The sequence below is a fragment of the Homalodisca vitripennis genome, chromosome 4, assembly GCF_021130785.1.
Source record: "Homalodisca vitripennis isolate AUS2020 chromosome 4, UT_GWSS_2.1, whole genome shotgun sequence".
NCBI classification, from domain to species: Eukaryota; Metazoa; Arthropoda; class Insecta; order Hemiptera; family Cicadellidae; genus Homalodisca; species Homalodisca vitripennis.
In genome coordinates this window covers 155,733,717-155,750,713 of record NC_060210.1, presented here as the reverse complement: position 1 = coordinate 155,750,713, position 16,997 = coordinate 155,733,717, and the positions used below count along the sequence as shown (strand labels likewise).

The 16,997-nt window shown below is 33.8% G+C and overlaps 1 protein-coding gene across 8 annotated transcripts in view; it reads left to right on the top strand.

Annotated features, from left to right (window-relative positions):
- Nucleotides 1-16,997, top strand: part of LOC124360360 — a 62,771-nt gene that overhangs the window by 43,406 nt on the left and 2,368 nt on the right. The window contains exons 4-9 of one of the 8 annotated variants that reach the window (XR_006922241.1): nucleotides 2,607-2,777; nucleotides 5,450-5,550; nucleotides 5,690-5,816; nucleotides 7,172-7,272; nucleotides 15,329-15,414; nucleotides 15,896-16,025. Coding sequence is in view for 7 of the 8 variants with exons in the window: in XM_046813919.1 (XP_046669875.1) it covers nucleotides 2,607-2,777; nucleotides 5,450-5,550; nucleotides 5,690-5,816; nucleotides 7,172-7,272; nucleotides 10,916-11,002 (587 nt within the window). In the remaining variant the exon portion in view is untranslated. Of the gene's footprint in view, nucleotides 1-2,606; nucleotides 2,778-5,449; nucleotides 5,551-5,689; nucleotides 5,817-7,171; nucleotides 7,273-10,915; nucleotides 12,200-15,314; nucleotides 15,415-15,895; nucleotides 16,026-16,997 lie in introns of those variants that run through there. The other 7 variants (XM_046813923.1, XM_046813917.1, XM_046813918.1 and 4 more) reach the window with 7 other exon arrangements.

The following is a 16,997-nucleotide window of genomic DNA, read 5'->3' as shown; positions in this document are numbered from 1 at the left end:
TTAAACTAGAGGATTCTAAATACAACAGCGTCAAAAGCCATGACCTTCAAACATTCACACTAACATTTTTGGACTTAAACACAGCCTAATGCCATTTCTATTTTAAACTTAAAATATTCCTCCTTTGCACAGGCTAACTATATATATATATATATATATATATATATATATATATATATATATATATATATATATATAGTTATATATATATATATATATATATATATATATATATATATATATATATATATATATATATATACATTAGTAAGTAGTTTGCAAGGGCCGTGGCTAGCGTGTGGCGCACTATGAGTCTGAGAGACATTCACCCTTTCTATTGGAATTATGGAAATAAAAGTAACCCAATGGCTATAGGCATTTGGTGCATGTATTCACAACGTAAAAATGACAAGGCTAGTTTTATTTTATTCATTTAAGATTGCAAAGTCAAACTAAAAATCATGAATAAGTACATTAATATTTAGGTTTCATGTTATATGTACATTACAATTTTATTATCAAGGAGATTTACGAGATTTGATTTGATTTTGATTTGGAAATTAGAAAAATAAGTTGACTTTGCCTATTCAATGTAAAATTGTCAATGGCAATAAAATTATTGATTCTTGATTCTGGACAGGGCCTTAAGGAGGTGGGTCATGAACAAGAGCAGAAAACACCATGATTTGTTAAATTAACCTTAGTCTGCTTCCAAATCCCATGGCCAATAAGTGGAGGAGCTCTGTCTCGAATGCTTCACACTAGGTGAAGAAAAAAGTGCTCACAAAACTAAGAATATTATTAGTCAAAGAGTGATATGTGTTATTGTCTTATAAAACAAAACCATGCACACACTTTGTTGAACTTACAGTTTACAATAACAAGTTTTGCATATTATAAAATTGTGGTTGAGGATCAACAACTGCCAGCATTATTTTTCTATCTTTATATTTTACACCAAATATTATCTTTTGCTTGCTTCCAAAACAAACCTCTATAACGTCTTTACAAAAGAGGGCCTGAGTTTTCACTATAAATCGAATTCTGCACACTAGAATAAACAAATGGACATTTGAATTCTTTTTATAAGATTCAGATTGAAGGCTGTTAAATTAAAAATAAGTATTAATTTCATTGATAATAGCAGTATTAATTTATTGTTGGTAAAACTACTTATATGTTGTATCTACTATTTTACACCTATGCAAATCTCTATTTATTCACAAATGAAGGTCAGAGAGAGAATGCCTTCAATTGGCAAGTTGCCAATTTCTCTCATTCATCAGGCCCACTCAAGTTGGCACAGTTTCTCTACATCCCACATTCATCACAAATTGTTAGCCCTGCGACAATAGACTTCACTACTCTTGACTAACAAATGTTAAAATAATTTGTGATATACATAATTCTTATTTGACATAATTTTTGTTACTGACAGACAATTTCAGTATCTATTAAGTATAGGTTTAAAGTGTGACACACTGAGTAAACACTCAGCATGACACTGAGGTTTTTGCCACTATTTAAAAATAATAAACATATATTATACATATACTCAAACTTATTTTAAAATATATCCGCATTGATCACTTTGTTCAAAACACATATATTCTCAAATCAATAAACAAGATTATAAATAAATATTGAACCATTCCTCATTGTCAAATAACACTTGTTCAAGTATAGCAAAACTAGATATCTAGACTTTTAAGGAACTGACACACAATAAGCAACACTTACGAGTGTTACGTGGTAAAACAATAAATTACAACATAATTAGAATATTAAATTACAGTGTATCATTTTTTGTAAGAAGTTTTATTTTAAGTTATTTATAAAATACTAGTCTGGAAGTTATTTATACCACTAGCACAAGTACTATTAAAGTTATACCGTTGGTATAAAACTAATGATGATCCTTCAAAAAATTGAACCATTATTCTGGTTTTGTTGTTAAATAAATTAAAGTATAATGTGTTATGATAATTTTCATAAAAAGTCATTATTATTTAAACATATGTTTAGAAAAAAAGAGTTACAACATTTTTAAATCTTGTTTTGTGCATGAGAAATTAGGAGATTGAGCCATATTGCAACAATAGTTATTTTTATGGTTTTTTAGAGGAATTGATAACAGTAATGGATCAGTCCTACAAGCCTCCTTGCAGGGTAAGTGTGATTGTTTGACAATTTTTAATATTTGTATGGATTATACAAAAATCCTAAACTTTTTATTTAATTGTTTGAACATTTAGAAAGTATAAACCTTACAAGAAAAACTTGAAAGCACTTGAAATTCAACATTATTCTTCTTATGGAAATAAAACTTAAGGCAATTTCACTACAGCTATCTCTTACAGGATTTTTTAAAAATCAGCACTGAAGCAATTATTAAGGACAAAACAGGGCCTTTTTAAAATTGTTATCGTTTTAAAACTGCGTTACATTTAAAATTGTTTCATTATCTGCCTGTTTATATGATAACTCTTTATAGAAAGGTCCTTGAGATTTAAAACTTTCTACATAGATTCCTTTTGATCCAAAGGGGAAACCATTGATTCTGGGATCAAATGATCAAAGGGCAGTCATGAGCATATCTGTTGCAGGGTCAGGGGAAGTAGCCTGCTCTGAACTATCTCCATCAAGTAAGTCGTCATCATCGTCAGTAACAGCTGACAGCCCAACATTACCCAGTATTAAGTGGCCATCACGTCAGCTGCAGAGACGCTCACACACTCGCCATTCACGCTCCCAGTCCTCTCATCCTAACACTCAAGGTCACTATTATCAATTATGTAGTTATTGCAAATATAACAGGATGTTATACATTTGTTATTGTTATAATATGTTATAATATAAACTCTATGTTTTGGAGCAGGTATCTGTCTTTTTTTTAGGTGTCAAAACATAAGGTTAAGCATGCACAGAATAATTGACAATTTATGAATTGTTCGTCCATGAGATGTGTGTAGGATGTTATCAGTCTGGAACAGTTTTCAATAATTAACTCAACAATTTGGAACAAATAAAGACTTTCAACATATCTCCGAAGGGTTTGTAATAATTATACTTTATAATAAACATGCCAGAAGAGGAATAAAATAAGGCATACCCATACCGAGTTAGTTCAACGTATCAACATATTAACTGTGCTACTAGAGAATCATACAAATCTTTATCCAATATTCCCTAAATTTGGGTACAGCATTCTCTTTTGCAAATCCCAAACTAAACCTCGTTATTTAACCCATTTGGACCAAAGGGGCGTACACCCACTGAATACTGGACTGAGCATAGCTCAAGATGTACATCATTATAAAGGGGATGTTTAGCAGAGATGAATGCTACATAAAGAAACCTGGTATCAGTTATTATAATAGAAAATTCTTATTTTTTGGTTGGGCTTTGGACTTCACTTGATGTACATCTTTACATTACAGTTTAAAACAAAGTACATCTTGAGCTACGCTTACATTAAATTTTTTGCTGAACTCCTTAAAGACCATCCTCCATTGGATGTGAAGAGTCACTAACTACCTTAAAAACTATTTCTTAAGTCCAGTATTCATTTACTCAGTTTAACTTTCACAACTTAAGCTAAGTCAAAAACATTAAACCATCTAGAACAGGACCTACATTGTAAATGTTTCAAACTTTAAACTAGCATAATTTTTTAAAGAGTAAATATTTTGAGGTCGGATTTGTGGCATTGTACTCTATTAATAAAGACATTTAATTTGATGTACTACTCAGCCTATGCTCTCATTTAAGATTTTCTTCTGACTCCTTGCGGACCACCCCCCTGACATGGCAAAAATATGGTAGTTACTTCAAAAAGTACATTTATAGGTGCAGTAATGATGTACCAAGATTTATTGCTTTACCTGTAATCATTCGGAAATTATCAAGTCTGTGCAGGACTTTTTTTACACCCTGTATAGTAGAATGAAAGCAAACTATTCAAGGCTGAATTTGAAGTGATAAGTAATGGCAAATGATTTTATTTGGACATTGTGTACAAAATAGCAAAATTAGGGCCTTAAGGCCCTGTCAAGAATCAAGAATCAATAGTTTTATTGCCATTGACAATTTTACATTGAATAGGCAAAGTCAACTTATTTTTCTAATTTCCAAATCCAAATCAAATCAAATTACTCTTAATTTTTAAATATACAATAATTACAATTCCAAGCATAGTATACTGAAAATACTGCCACATGGGCCGAGGCCGGTGCGTGACAGCGAGCTCTTATTTAAAATAATGATAATGGAACAGACTTTTTAAAAATATATCCATACAGTAAGCACAATTCAGCTCACACATAAAGTCTTACAAAATGAAATAGTAGTTACAACAACAAAAATTAATATCTAAGCAAGCAGTTGAACATGTTATATATGCTGACACGACAGCAAAGCAATTAAAAGTAGTTATAGTAAAATATAGTTAGTAATGATAAGTGGGAGTGAGGAGAGACTCAGCGCTATCAGAGCCGACTATCCACAGCCAGGTAGTAATGAGTCATTTGAACAAACCGGTTGGTTGGGCCCGCAGGTCCCTTATCAATGGAGGCAAGTGCCTGTTCAATGAATTTGCCATGTAGTATGCAGTCATCTCGATGACATGGACGTGCACGCCACCCCATACAGCGGCCCTGGTAGAGTAGCTGTGAGAAGTGGTCCGACCGAGTACCACCTCCCTGTGCCTATAGGTGTAGACCATCACATTCCTGATTTATAACTGATGAATCGTGAGAATATCTGATTCTATAAACAACTGATTTGATGAAAAACGTTTGGGTTTATTTAGAGCTGCCTTGAATATTGATTTCTGAATAACATTTAATGGACCAATGATGATTTTGAACACCCCTCCCCACGCTATGATTCCATACGACTGAACATCTAAGTTTTGTCAATAATTATACCTAGGTACTTGTACTAGTCCAACCTCTCCAACGCAAACTTAATTGATTTGAACATTGAAAAATAAAAAAGCAAAAATCAGTAGTTATAGCACAATGAGAACTATTACGAATAACTAACTATTAAGAATTTAGGTCATGTCTTACAATTGGCCCCAAGATTTAAGTTCAATTAAGTGAAAGGTTTTCTTTGAAGTCTGATTGTGGTCAAACTATAGGTTTTACTGGTGGCAATCTTTGAAATTTCATAATCTACAATAAAGAGGTACAATGAAACTTTGCTATATTTCACAAAGTTACACCAAAAATATCGTCTAAAATCTAAATGTCTGTAAATTTTGTAAATCTTAGTGGAACTGTACTTAAACCAAACGTCTCATTGTAAAACTGTACCTATTTTTATATTTATAATCAGACAAGGCATGTAGTATTGTTTACTTTGATACAATTGCTAGGCCGATTTTCTCTAACACTACCATGAGCCAGGTGACAAGTGTTCCTAGTACAGTTCTGACATGTTACAGCATGTTGGACTGTAACATTGGCGGGCAGCAGTGGACACCCAAGCCAGCCCCCACCTGACGTGGAGATGAGGCTGAGTTTCTCTAACACAACCAGGGGCCAGGTGACAAGTGTTCCTAGTACAGTTTTGACATGTTACAGCATGTTGGACTGTAACATTGGCGGGCAGCAGTGGACACCCAAGCCAGCCCCCACCTGACGTGGAGATGAGGCTGAGTTTCTCTAACACAACCAGGGGCCAGGCTACAAGCCAATCTGACTCTGGACTCGGGGAGGATGGGCCCAGTGACCGGGGCAAGAAACAGCAAGCTCTACCACCCCCACTGGCTCAGAGCAATCAGTGGAAAGTTATGCTGAAGACACAACAAGGTGTTTGCTCTTTAACATGGTGCATTCAGTTTTTGAGTTAATATTTTAAAATGTATGGTCACAGGCAGCACTTTGAAGATAGATTCTCTGAAAACAAAAAAGTTTAAGAAGGAATTTTCTTTTAAAGTAGATATTTGGACCATTTTAAAATCAAACCACTGCTGATTAATAGAACATGAATATTTACTTGAAATGTGACTTGAGGGAATAACATTTTTTTTAAATACTACACTAAAATTTTTGTTAATCTTTTTTGTTCAACTTTCTCTTAACCATAAAAGCAGAAGTACCCATAAGGCAAACTAGGTGGCTGTCTAGGCATAAGCTTCAAGGTGTGGCAAAACAAGAAACTTTACCAAGATTTGTATAAATTACTGTACTTTCATTGAGCAAAAAAGTTAAATAAAGTGGGATTGTGTAACTTTGAAACTGAACTTTAATCAAATCAAACATTACTTGAATTTTTAGCACAGACACTGGGTAAGTTACGCATTAACTTGACTGAAGTGTAAGGTCCTATTTACCTACCCTCTATGACAGTGACAGTATCAAGTATTGCACATGGCTGTAGATGTGATGACATTGTGGTTGAATGTGGCTTTGTAGGTTTCAAATTTCTACGTTTTCAAAGTCCTCACTCATATCAGTGGATCACACACTCACTCATCAGTTTAGTTTTGACATTTTTTGTCAATGCTGTCTGTGTATATAGTCTTTATTACTAGTATCTAATGTGTAAGGCTTGATTAATGAGCATCCTGTACTTAAGAGCATGGCCTGGTGACTTTATTTGGTGGTGTACAAAAGCCACTTGACCAGATTAAAGTGAATTAATGTGTCACAAAAATTAAATAGCAAAAAATGAAACAATAAATAAATTCTACTTAAATGTTTGGAAATGAAATTCTTTCTATTAAAACTATTTCTGGAGTTATTTTTTAAATAAGAATAAACCTATATGTTAACCAGGAACAATAAAAATGTTCAAGTAAAATTTAAGTACAATCGGTCGAATAGTTTTTCGTGGTTAAATAGCACACACAAACAGATGCCATTAGATTTTTATAAAATATCATTAAATTACAGTACCATGCGTTGTATATAATAACACATGTTATGAGTGATTAATAACAAATTTTATGGTATATCACACTTTAATCAAGTAATTACAAATATTTGTGATTCAATTGTCCCTCAATACTAATGGTGTAAGTTGCATTACTTATATTTTATTATTTACAACTTGAATGTGGCCCTTATTTTTTGGTGTTCACATTTTACAAAATTGTTTTCTTAAACATATTTATTCACCTTATAAAAAATTAAGTTGCTCAAACAGTATAATGGAATTTCAGAAACAGACAGATCGAGCGACCCACCAAAAGGAGACAAAAGAACATGTCTGCCAGATTTCAGCTACACTCCAAGCACAGCTCGATCCAAAAAAAGTACAAAGGTAATAAAATCAAATTCATTCATTAATTTCCGTTCGAGAAAGTAGTGCATGGTCGCCATATTGAAAATGTTGTGATTTTTGTCTCGCGCTATTAAAAGAATTCAGACACCATTCCAATTTCATCTGTAGTAAAAGGCTAGAGTGCTCAACTCTGGCTTCAGTTAATGTAGAATTTACCAATTTACACTTACTGTCTTTTAAACAGTTGTTGGTTGTATTCAACTGTCTGTTTAAAGTGGGATGTTCACTATTATAAAACCAGGAGCAGGAACAATTTTGAACTCAGCATTACAGACTGTCATCATAACATCTGCAGCAAGAAGTATTTTCATTGAGTGATAAGTATAAGACCTTGTGCTCAGTTCTAAAAGGATGTAAGCGCCTCTCTAACTTCTTTTTAACCCTAAAATGAAGTTAAAATGTTAACCGTCTGAAATGTTCTCAGTCTTCTGCTAATACCTATATCAGATAGTATTAAGTATTTTCCACTGAGCCACTAACACGTCTTTTGGCCTATGCCTTAACATCATCCTAAATATTTTCATACTATTCGGAAGCAAGGTATTCTCGATTCTTATGAAAGAAATTTCTCCCTCGGACATAATCTATAAATTCGCCTCCTTCCATGCAATCCTGTCTTTCTCTGTGCTAGTTAACAATCTCTTGATTTTTTTACAAACGTAATTAACACATTATTATTCTTCCACAATTTTAATTTATTTTAAAAATGCTTTCGCCAGATAAGGCATCATGTGTTTATAATAAATTAAATTGTGGAAGAATAAAAAATGTCTTTTATATTAAAACCTGGTGGCTTCCATCAAGAATACAAAGCAGAAAATGAAAAACTTTGTCTCCTGTTGAAGCTCGAAGAAACTAGTTTCTCTCATGTCTCGCGATTGCTGACAGTATTGTATTCTAAATTATTTCCATTTAAGAAGAATTTTTTTGAAAACTAGTATTAAGTGTGCTCAACCTAAACCCTTCAGTAACCTGTTCAAAACAAATGTTTGGAAAGGTGTAATAAACTCATTTTGTTCCTCTTATTTATATAATTTCTCTACTTTGGACTTCTCATATCCTTCTGTAACTGATTGAGCTGAAGAGAGTCTCCTTTTCCTCTCTTCTACTGAGATCCTTTGAGTTTCGGAGTAAGCTTCTTGAGCATTCATTTTAAGGCTAGTAATTTGACCTCTCTTTTTCCAACAATGGATTCTCTAGACTCACATCCTCTTCTGAAGTATCGATTTGGACAAATCAGGCAATCTCTGATTTCTTATAGAAAGCCTCTCTGTCTCCTTTGTTTGGCCCTAATCATTACGAGTACACTCATTAGGGATGAATTTACCCTTTGTTATGTCATATAAATTTTGCAGGCTTTCATTTACATTTTGAAGGCTGGTAGAGTTTTTTAGTTTGGTTTTGTTGGTTTTAGTCAGTTGTACTTATAAGTGTTTCCCTTAGTAGTAGAGATCAAAAGGTACCACTAAGGAGCACTTATTTAAACTGAGCTCAATTAAACTGGAGGTCACCTGGTATCCAGAGTTAACATATAAAGCTCTTCTTTGACCATACACCCTTCGTGTGCTGTTCCATCTTGGCCCAGAAAGATGAAAAAGAAAGAATACAATGAAAACAATATAGAAGGAGCAAAGTTTTTGGATCACAGATGACTCTATAGTTAGTTTATAGGGTAAATAGCTAAAAATAGTAGTAAGAGAAAAGAATAACAGGTAGTTCTTAGTTGTGTCTGCACTAAAAACAGTTCTTAGAAAGAAGGGTAGGTAGCTGTGTGTTTCCAGGTCACACTGACTCGGTACTTGTGAGGAGTTATGATGACCGTCCACACTTCACATGGACTTGGTGTCAGACTGATCATATAAAATATCTCAACAATCAAATTCAATTCAAAATCACCTCAAAATCTCTCTGGTGTCTGCAGTGTTTTGTCTCCTTAATGAGTTCATGATAGACTCATCATATTTGTCTTGTTTCCATGTTTGAAATTTCACAACACACTACCACAAGACAAGGACGTAGCCAGCAAGGGGATCCAAGGGATCGGACCCTCCCAAATTTCCAATTTTTTCAATTACTTCTTTAGCAAAAAATTATTATTATTTAAATAATTCAGTATTACTGACATGCACTACTGAAAGATCGTTCTCAACTCATCTCATTGAAATGGGTCAAGAATTTTTAAAGGAATAAAATAGGGAATGAGCGGTTGACTGCACTTGCCTTACTTTCTGTGCATTATGAGAAAATATCATCTGTCTTGACAGCCCTCCAAAAAAAAATTGTTCCTGGCTACATTCTTGCCACAAGAACTCCACAACACAAGAGAGGGCACTCACTAAAAGCATCACTGAAAGAATGGCTTACAGACCAACCTTTTTACTCAGTTGAAGAATTTCTCCAAGGAACTATTGAGCACTGACCTGAGTCCACCATATTAATTTTTATGGTATCTTGACACTATTTTTAACCTTGATGATTATTAATATAGATGATTTTAATTCTGATGAGCCACTGGAATATCAGAAAGATATATTTATCTAACGATATGAATTTATTTCAAGTATCAGCTTCGTAGAAATATACTTACTGTGTACATGGATATGTTTTTATGATTAACATATTGTTGGTGAATTATAAGGTTTATTGATGAACACTAGACTGCTAACGTAATTGTAGCCTGTGTTTGTCATCCAGAAGGTCAAGAGAACAAGAACCGACCACTTTCTGGTGACAAATATGTCATGTTTCTTATATTCTTGTTGAACTAATAAATAATAAGTTTTATTAATTGATGAGCCCATATAGTAGGCTAGCAGTGCTAACGTGATTGTAGCCTGTGTTTGTCATCCAGAAGGTCAAGAGAACAAGAACCGACCACTTTCTGGTGACAAATATGTCATGTTTCTTATATTCTTGTTGAACTAATAAATAATAAGTTTTATTAATTGATGAGCCCATATAGTAGGCTAGCAGTGCTAACGTGATTGTAGCCTGTGTTTGTCATCCAGAAGGTCAAGAGAACAAGAACCGACCACTTTCTGGTGACAAATATGTCATGTTTCTTATATTCTTGTTGAACTAATAAATAATAAGTTTTATTAATTGATGAGCCCATATAGTAGGCTAGCAGTGCTAACGTGAATTGTAGCCTGTGTTTGTCATCAGAGAGGAAGTCAAGAGAACAAGAACCGACCACTTTCTGGTGACAAATATGTCATGTTTCTTATATTCTTGTTGAACTAATAAATAATAAGTTTTATTAATTGATGAGCCCATATAGTAGGCTAGCAGTGCTAACGTGATTGTAGCCTGTGTTTGACAGAGAGGAAGTCAAGAGAACAAGAACCGACCACTTTCTGGTGACAAATATGTCATGTTTCTTATATTCTTGTTGAACTAATAAATAATAAGTTTTATTAATTGATGAGCCCATATAGTAGGCTAGCAGTGCTAACGTGATTGTAGCCTGTGTTTGACAGAGAGGAAGTCAAGAGAACAAGAACCGACCACTTTCTGGTGACAAATATGTCATGTTTCTTATATTCTTGTTGAACTAATAAATAATAAGTTTTATTAATTGATGAGCCCATATAGTAGGCTAGCAGTGCTAACGTGATTGTAGCCTGTGTTTGACAGAGAGGAGGTCAAGAGAACAAGAACCGACCACTTTCTGGTGACAAATATGTCATGTTTCTTATATTCTTGTTGAACTAATAAATAATAAGTTTTATTAATTGATGAGCCCATATAGTAGGCTAGCAGTGCTAACGTGATTGTAGCCTGTGTTTGACAGAGAGGAGGTCAAGAGAACAAGAACCGACCACTTTCTGGTGACAAATATGTCATGTTTCTTATATTCTTGTTGAACTAATAAATAATAAGTTTTATTAATTGATGAGCCCATATAGTAGGCTAGCAGTGCTAACGTGATTGTAGCCTGTGTTTGTCATCCAGAAGGTCAAGAGAACAAGAACCGACCACTTTCTGGTGACAAATATGTCATGTTTCTTATATTCTTGTTGAACTAATAAATAATAAGTTTTATTAATTGATGAGCCCATATAGTAGGCTAGCAGTGCTAACGTGATTGTAGCCTGTGTTTGTCATCCAGAAGGTCAAGAGAACAAGAACCGACCACTTTCTGGTGACAAATATGTCATGTTTCTTATATTCTTGTTGAACTAATAAATAATAAGTTTTATTAATTGATGAGCCCATATAGTAGGCTAGCAGTGCTAACGTGATTGTAGCCTGTGTTTGTCATCCAGAAGGTCAAGAGAACAAGAACCGACCACTTTCTGGTGACAAATATGTCATGTTTCTTATATTCTTGTTGAACTAATAAATAATAAGTTTTATTAATTGATGAGCCCATATAGTAGGCTAGCAGTGCTAACGTGATTGTAGCCTGTGTTTGTCATCCAGAAGGTCAAGAGAACAAGAACCGACCACTTTCTGGTGACAAATATGTCATGTTTCTTATATTCTTGTTGAACTAATAAATAATAAGTTTTATTAATTGATGAGCCCATATAGTAGGCTAGCAGTGCTAACGTGATTGTAGCCTGTGTTTGACAGAGAGGAAGTCAAGAGAACAAGAACCGACCACTTTCTGGTGACAAATATGTCATGTTTCTTATATTCTTGTTGAACTAATAAATAATAAGTTTTATTAATTGATGAGCCCATATAGTAGGCTAGCAGTGCTAACGTGATTGTAGCCTGTGTTTGACAGAGAGGAAGTCAAGAGAACAAGAACCGACCACTTTCTGGTGACAAATATGTCATGTTTCTTATATTCTTGTTGAACTAATAAATAATAAGTTTTATTAATTGATGAGCCCATATAGTAGGCTAGCAGTGCTAACGTAATTGTAGCCTGTGTTTGTCATCCAGAAGGTCAAGAGAACAAGAACCGACCACTTTCTGGTGACAAATATGTCATGTTTCTTATATTCTTGTTGAACTAATAAATAATAAGTTTTATTAATTGATGAGCCCATATAGTAGGCTAGCAGTGCTAACGTGATTGTAGCCTGTGTTTGTCATCCAGAAGGTCAAGAGAACAAGAACCGACCACTTTCTGGTGACAAATATGTCATGTTTCTTATATTCTTGTTGAACTAATAAATAATAAGTTTTATTAATTGATGATGAGCCCATATAGTAGGCTAGCAGTGCTAACGTGATTGTAGCCTGTGTTTGTCATCCAGAAGGTCAAGAGAACAAGAACCGACCACTTTCTGGTGACAAATATGTCATGTTTCTTATATTCTTGTTGAACTAATAAATAATAAGTTTTATTAATTGATGAGCCCATATAGTAGGCTAGCAGTGCTAACGTGATTGTAGCCTGTGTTTGACAGAGAGGAGGTCAAGAGAACAAGAACCGACCACTTTCTGGTGACAAATATGTCATGTTTCTTATATTCTTGTTGAACTAATAAATAATAAGTTTTATTAATTGATGAGCCCATATAGTAGGCTAGCAGTGCTAACGTGATTGTAGCCTGTGTTTGTCATCCAGAAGGTCAAGAGAACAAGAACCGACCACTTTCTGGTGACAAATATGTCATGTTTCTTATATTCTTGTTGAACTAATAAATAATAAGTTTTATTAATTGATGAGCCCATATAGTAGGCTAGCAGTGCTAACGTGATTGTAGCCTGTGTTTGACAGAGAGGAGGTCAAGAGAACAAGAACCGACCACTTTCTGGTGACAAATATGTCATGTTTCTTATATTCTTGTTGAACTAATAAATAATAAGTTTTATTAATTGATGAGCCCATATAGTAGGCTAGCAGTGCTAACGTGATTGTAGCCTGTGTTTGTCATCCAGAAGGTCAAGAGAACAAGAACCGACCACTTTCTGGTGACAAATATGTCATGTTTCTTATATTCTTGTTGAACTAATAAATAATAAGTTTTATTAATTGATGAGCCCATATAGTAGGCTAGCAGTGCTAACGTGATTGTAGCCTGTGTTTGACAGAGAGGAAGTCAAGAGAACAAGAACCGACCACTTTCTGGTGACAAATATGTCATGTTTCTTATATTCTTGTTGAACTAATAAATAATAAGTTTTATTAATTGATGAGCCCATATAGTAGGCTAGCAGTGCTAACGTGATTGTAGCCTGTGTTTGACAGAGAGGAAGTCAAGAGAACAAGAACCGACCACTTTCTGGTGACAAATATGTCATGTTTCTTATATTCTTGTTGAACTAATAAATAATAAGTTTTATTAATTGATGAGCCCATATAGTAGGCTAGCAGTGCTAACGTGATTGTAGCCTGTGTTTGTCATCCAGAAGGTCAAGAGAACAAGAACCGACCACTTTCTGGTGACAAATATGTCATGTTTCTTATATTCTTGTTGAACTAATAAATAATAAGTTTTATTAATTGATGAGCCCATATAGTAGGCTAGCAGTGCTAACGTGATTGTAGCCTGTGTTTGACAGAGAGGAGGTCAAGAGAACAAGAACCGACCACTTTCTGGTGACAAATATGTCATGTTTCTTATATTCTTGTTGAACTAATAAATAATAAGTTTTATTAATTGATGAGCCCATATAGTAGGCTAGCAGTGCTAACGTAATTGTAGCCTGTGTTTGACAGAGAGGAGGTCAAGAGAACAAGAACCGACCACTTTCTGGTGACAAATATGTCATGTTTCTTATATTCTTGTTGAACTAATAAATAATAAGTTTTATTAATTGATGAGCCCATATAGTAGGCTAGCAGTGCTAACGTGATTGTAGCCTGTGTTTGACAGAGAGGAGGTCAAGAGAACAAGAACCGACCACTTTCTGGTGACAAATATGTCATGTTTCTTATATTCTTGTTGAACTAATAAATAATAAGTTTTATTAATTGATGAGCCCATATAGTAGGCTAGCAGTGCTAACGTGATTGTAGCCTGTGTTTGACAGAGAGGAGGTCAAGAGAACAAGAACCGACCACTTTCTGGTGACAAATATGTCATGTTTCTTATATTCTTGTTGAACTAATAAATAATGAGTTTTATTAATTGATGAGCCCATATAGTAGGCTAGCAGTGCTAACGTGATTGTAGCCTGTGTTTGACAGAGAGGAAGTCAAGAGAACAAGAACCGACCACTTTCTGGTGACAAATATGTCATGTTTCTTATATTCTTGTTGAACTAATAAATAATAAGTTTTATTAATTGATGAGCCCATATAGTAGGCTAGCAGTGCTAACGTGATTGTAGCCTGTGTTTGTCATCCAGAAGGTCAAGAGAACAAGAACCGACCACTTTCTGGTGACAAATATGTCATGTTTCTTATATTCTTGTTGAACTAATAAATAATAAGTTTTATTAATTGATGAGCCCATATAGTAGGCTAGCAGTGCTAACGTAATTGTAGCCTGTGTTTGTCATCCAGAAGGTCAAGAGAACAAGAACCGACCACTTTCTGGTGACAAATATGTCATGTTTCTTATATTCTTGTTGAACTAATAAATAATAAGTTTTATTAATTGATGAGCCCATATAGTAGGCTAGCAGTGCTAACGTAATTGTAGCCTGTGTTTGTCATCCAGAAGGTCAAGAGAACAAGAACCGACCACTTTCTGGTGACAAATATGTCATGTTTCTTATATTCTTGTTGAACTAATAAATAATAAGTTTTATTAATTGATGAGCCCATATAGTAGGCTAGCAGTGCTAACGTGATTGTAGCCTGTGTTTGTCATCCAGAAGGTCAAGAGAACAAGAACCGACCACTTTCTGGTGACAAATATGTCATGTTTCTTATATTCTTGTTGAACTAATAAATAATAAATTTTATTAATTGATGAGCCCATATAGTAGGCTAGCAGTGCTAACGTGATTGTAGCCTGTGTTTGACATCCAGAAGGTCAAGAGAACAAGAACCGACCACTTTCTGGTGACAAATATGTCATGTTTCTTATATTCTTGTTGAACTAATAAATAATAAGTTTTATTAATTGATGAGCCCATATAGTAGGCTAGCAGTGCTAACGTGATTGTAGCCTGTGTTTGACAGAGAGGAGGTCAAGAGGACTCGAGCCGACCACTTTCTGTCAAGGTCCAGGAGATTCTAGAGCACAACATTAGTCTGCATAAAAGTAGGTGAGTTGTTAAACTTTACATAGTGACGAAATACTAATATATTTTAATAGTTATTCTACTACTCAGGGCAAAGATGAATCCAACAAATCAGAGATCATTATAATTTGTACAGCCATTCTTGAGTTATAAATGGTGTAACTATCCCGATTTTGTTTTATGTACATAAATTTGACCAATTACATTCATAACCTTATTATTAAAAACTATTGATTTATTATTTACATCATTGCTACACCTAACAATCTTGGTAGGTCAGGTCTTTGGCGATCACCAAAGTATCCTCCACAACATATTACAGCTTACAAAGGCACAAAGCATTAAATTCATGTGGTAAGGTATGGACCAAGATTTCCACCATCACTGTGTGACATTATAACTACATTTTTTTTACACTTAGTAGAACAAAAATAAGTTGCCTTATGAAATACAATACAATTGGTTGAGTCTTACCTAAAATTATACTTTATAGATTTTTTTTCAGTTTCGGATTGATTGAAGATGGCTCTCCATAGCGAGGAGCATGAAATATTTCAAGAATATATTATTGTGTAATCAATGTTTGGATTCCTTGAGAACTGGAAGACTTTGATGTTAGTTATAACATTGGCTGGGTAAGCATAATAACTAAGAAAACTAAGTTGTTTGATGGTATGCATTTTAATAATATGAATCATTTAGTGGTAATACACATATATAAAACTTTCATCAGGTTACCAAAATGTATTATTAACAAATGTTATGAATTAAAAATTATTATAGTCAGTACTAAAAGAAGAAAAGAATTAATTATTACAGTTCTAAGTAAATGTTACTAATAACAACATTTCAAGTGTATATAATACCAACCCACCATAAATAACATACACAATTTGAAGTTATATTATATCATATCAATATATTATATCAACCACACACATACAATAACTACTTACAACCATTCAGTTGATTTTATTAATAAAAAATAATTATATCATATCATTTAAATAAATATATGAAACAATTAAATAGTAAAAATTCATTTACAATTGTATTGGAATTGATTTAGTTTCTGACTTGCAAGGTTTCGCTACATAACTGATGCTACCTGTGTCTCACATCACAGCCCTGACCAGTAATCAAACCTATTTATGTGTAGTCTTAAAGTAATTTTATTCATGAATTACAACTAGTGTTATTCAACTTTTTTACCGGTTGATTGAATCCATATTTGTCAAGATGAAAGGAACTAAAATTGTCCCTAATGAATTGAACAAACAAGATCAAACAATATTCACACCATGTTGATTGACTAAACGCCCTTGTGGCACATCCTAGGTCTAAAGTAAAGACCAAACCACTAGACAGTGCAAAGTTAGGAATTTAGAATACAATATAATGTTAGAAGGTAATAAGGTCATACTAAAGAATTTCGTTAAACAATCAGATGGTCAGAATACAATGGCAATTACTGGTGCAGTATCCCAAACCACAATACTTCCCCTGAGTTGGATTGAAGTAATTTAGATATTATTCAATTATTTAAAAGTGGAACAGGAGATGGAAATATCTTCCAATGACCATCACTTACTTGTTAAATTATACAA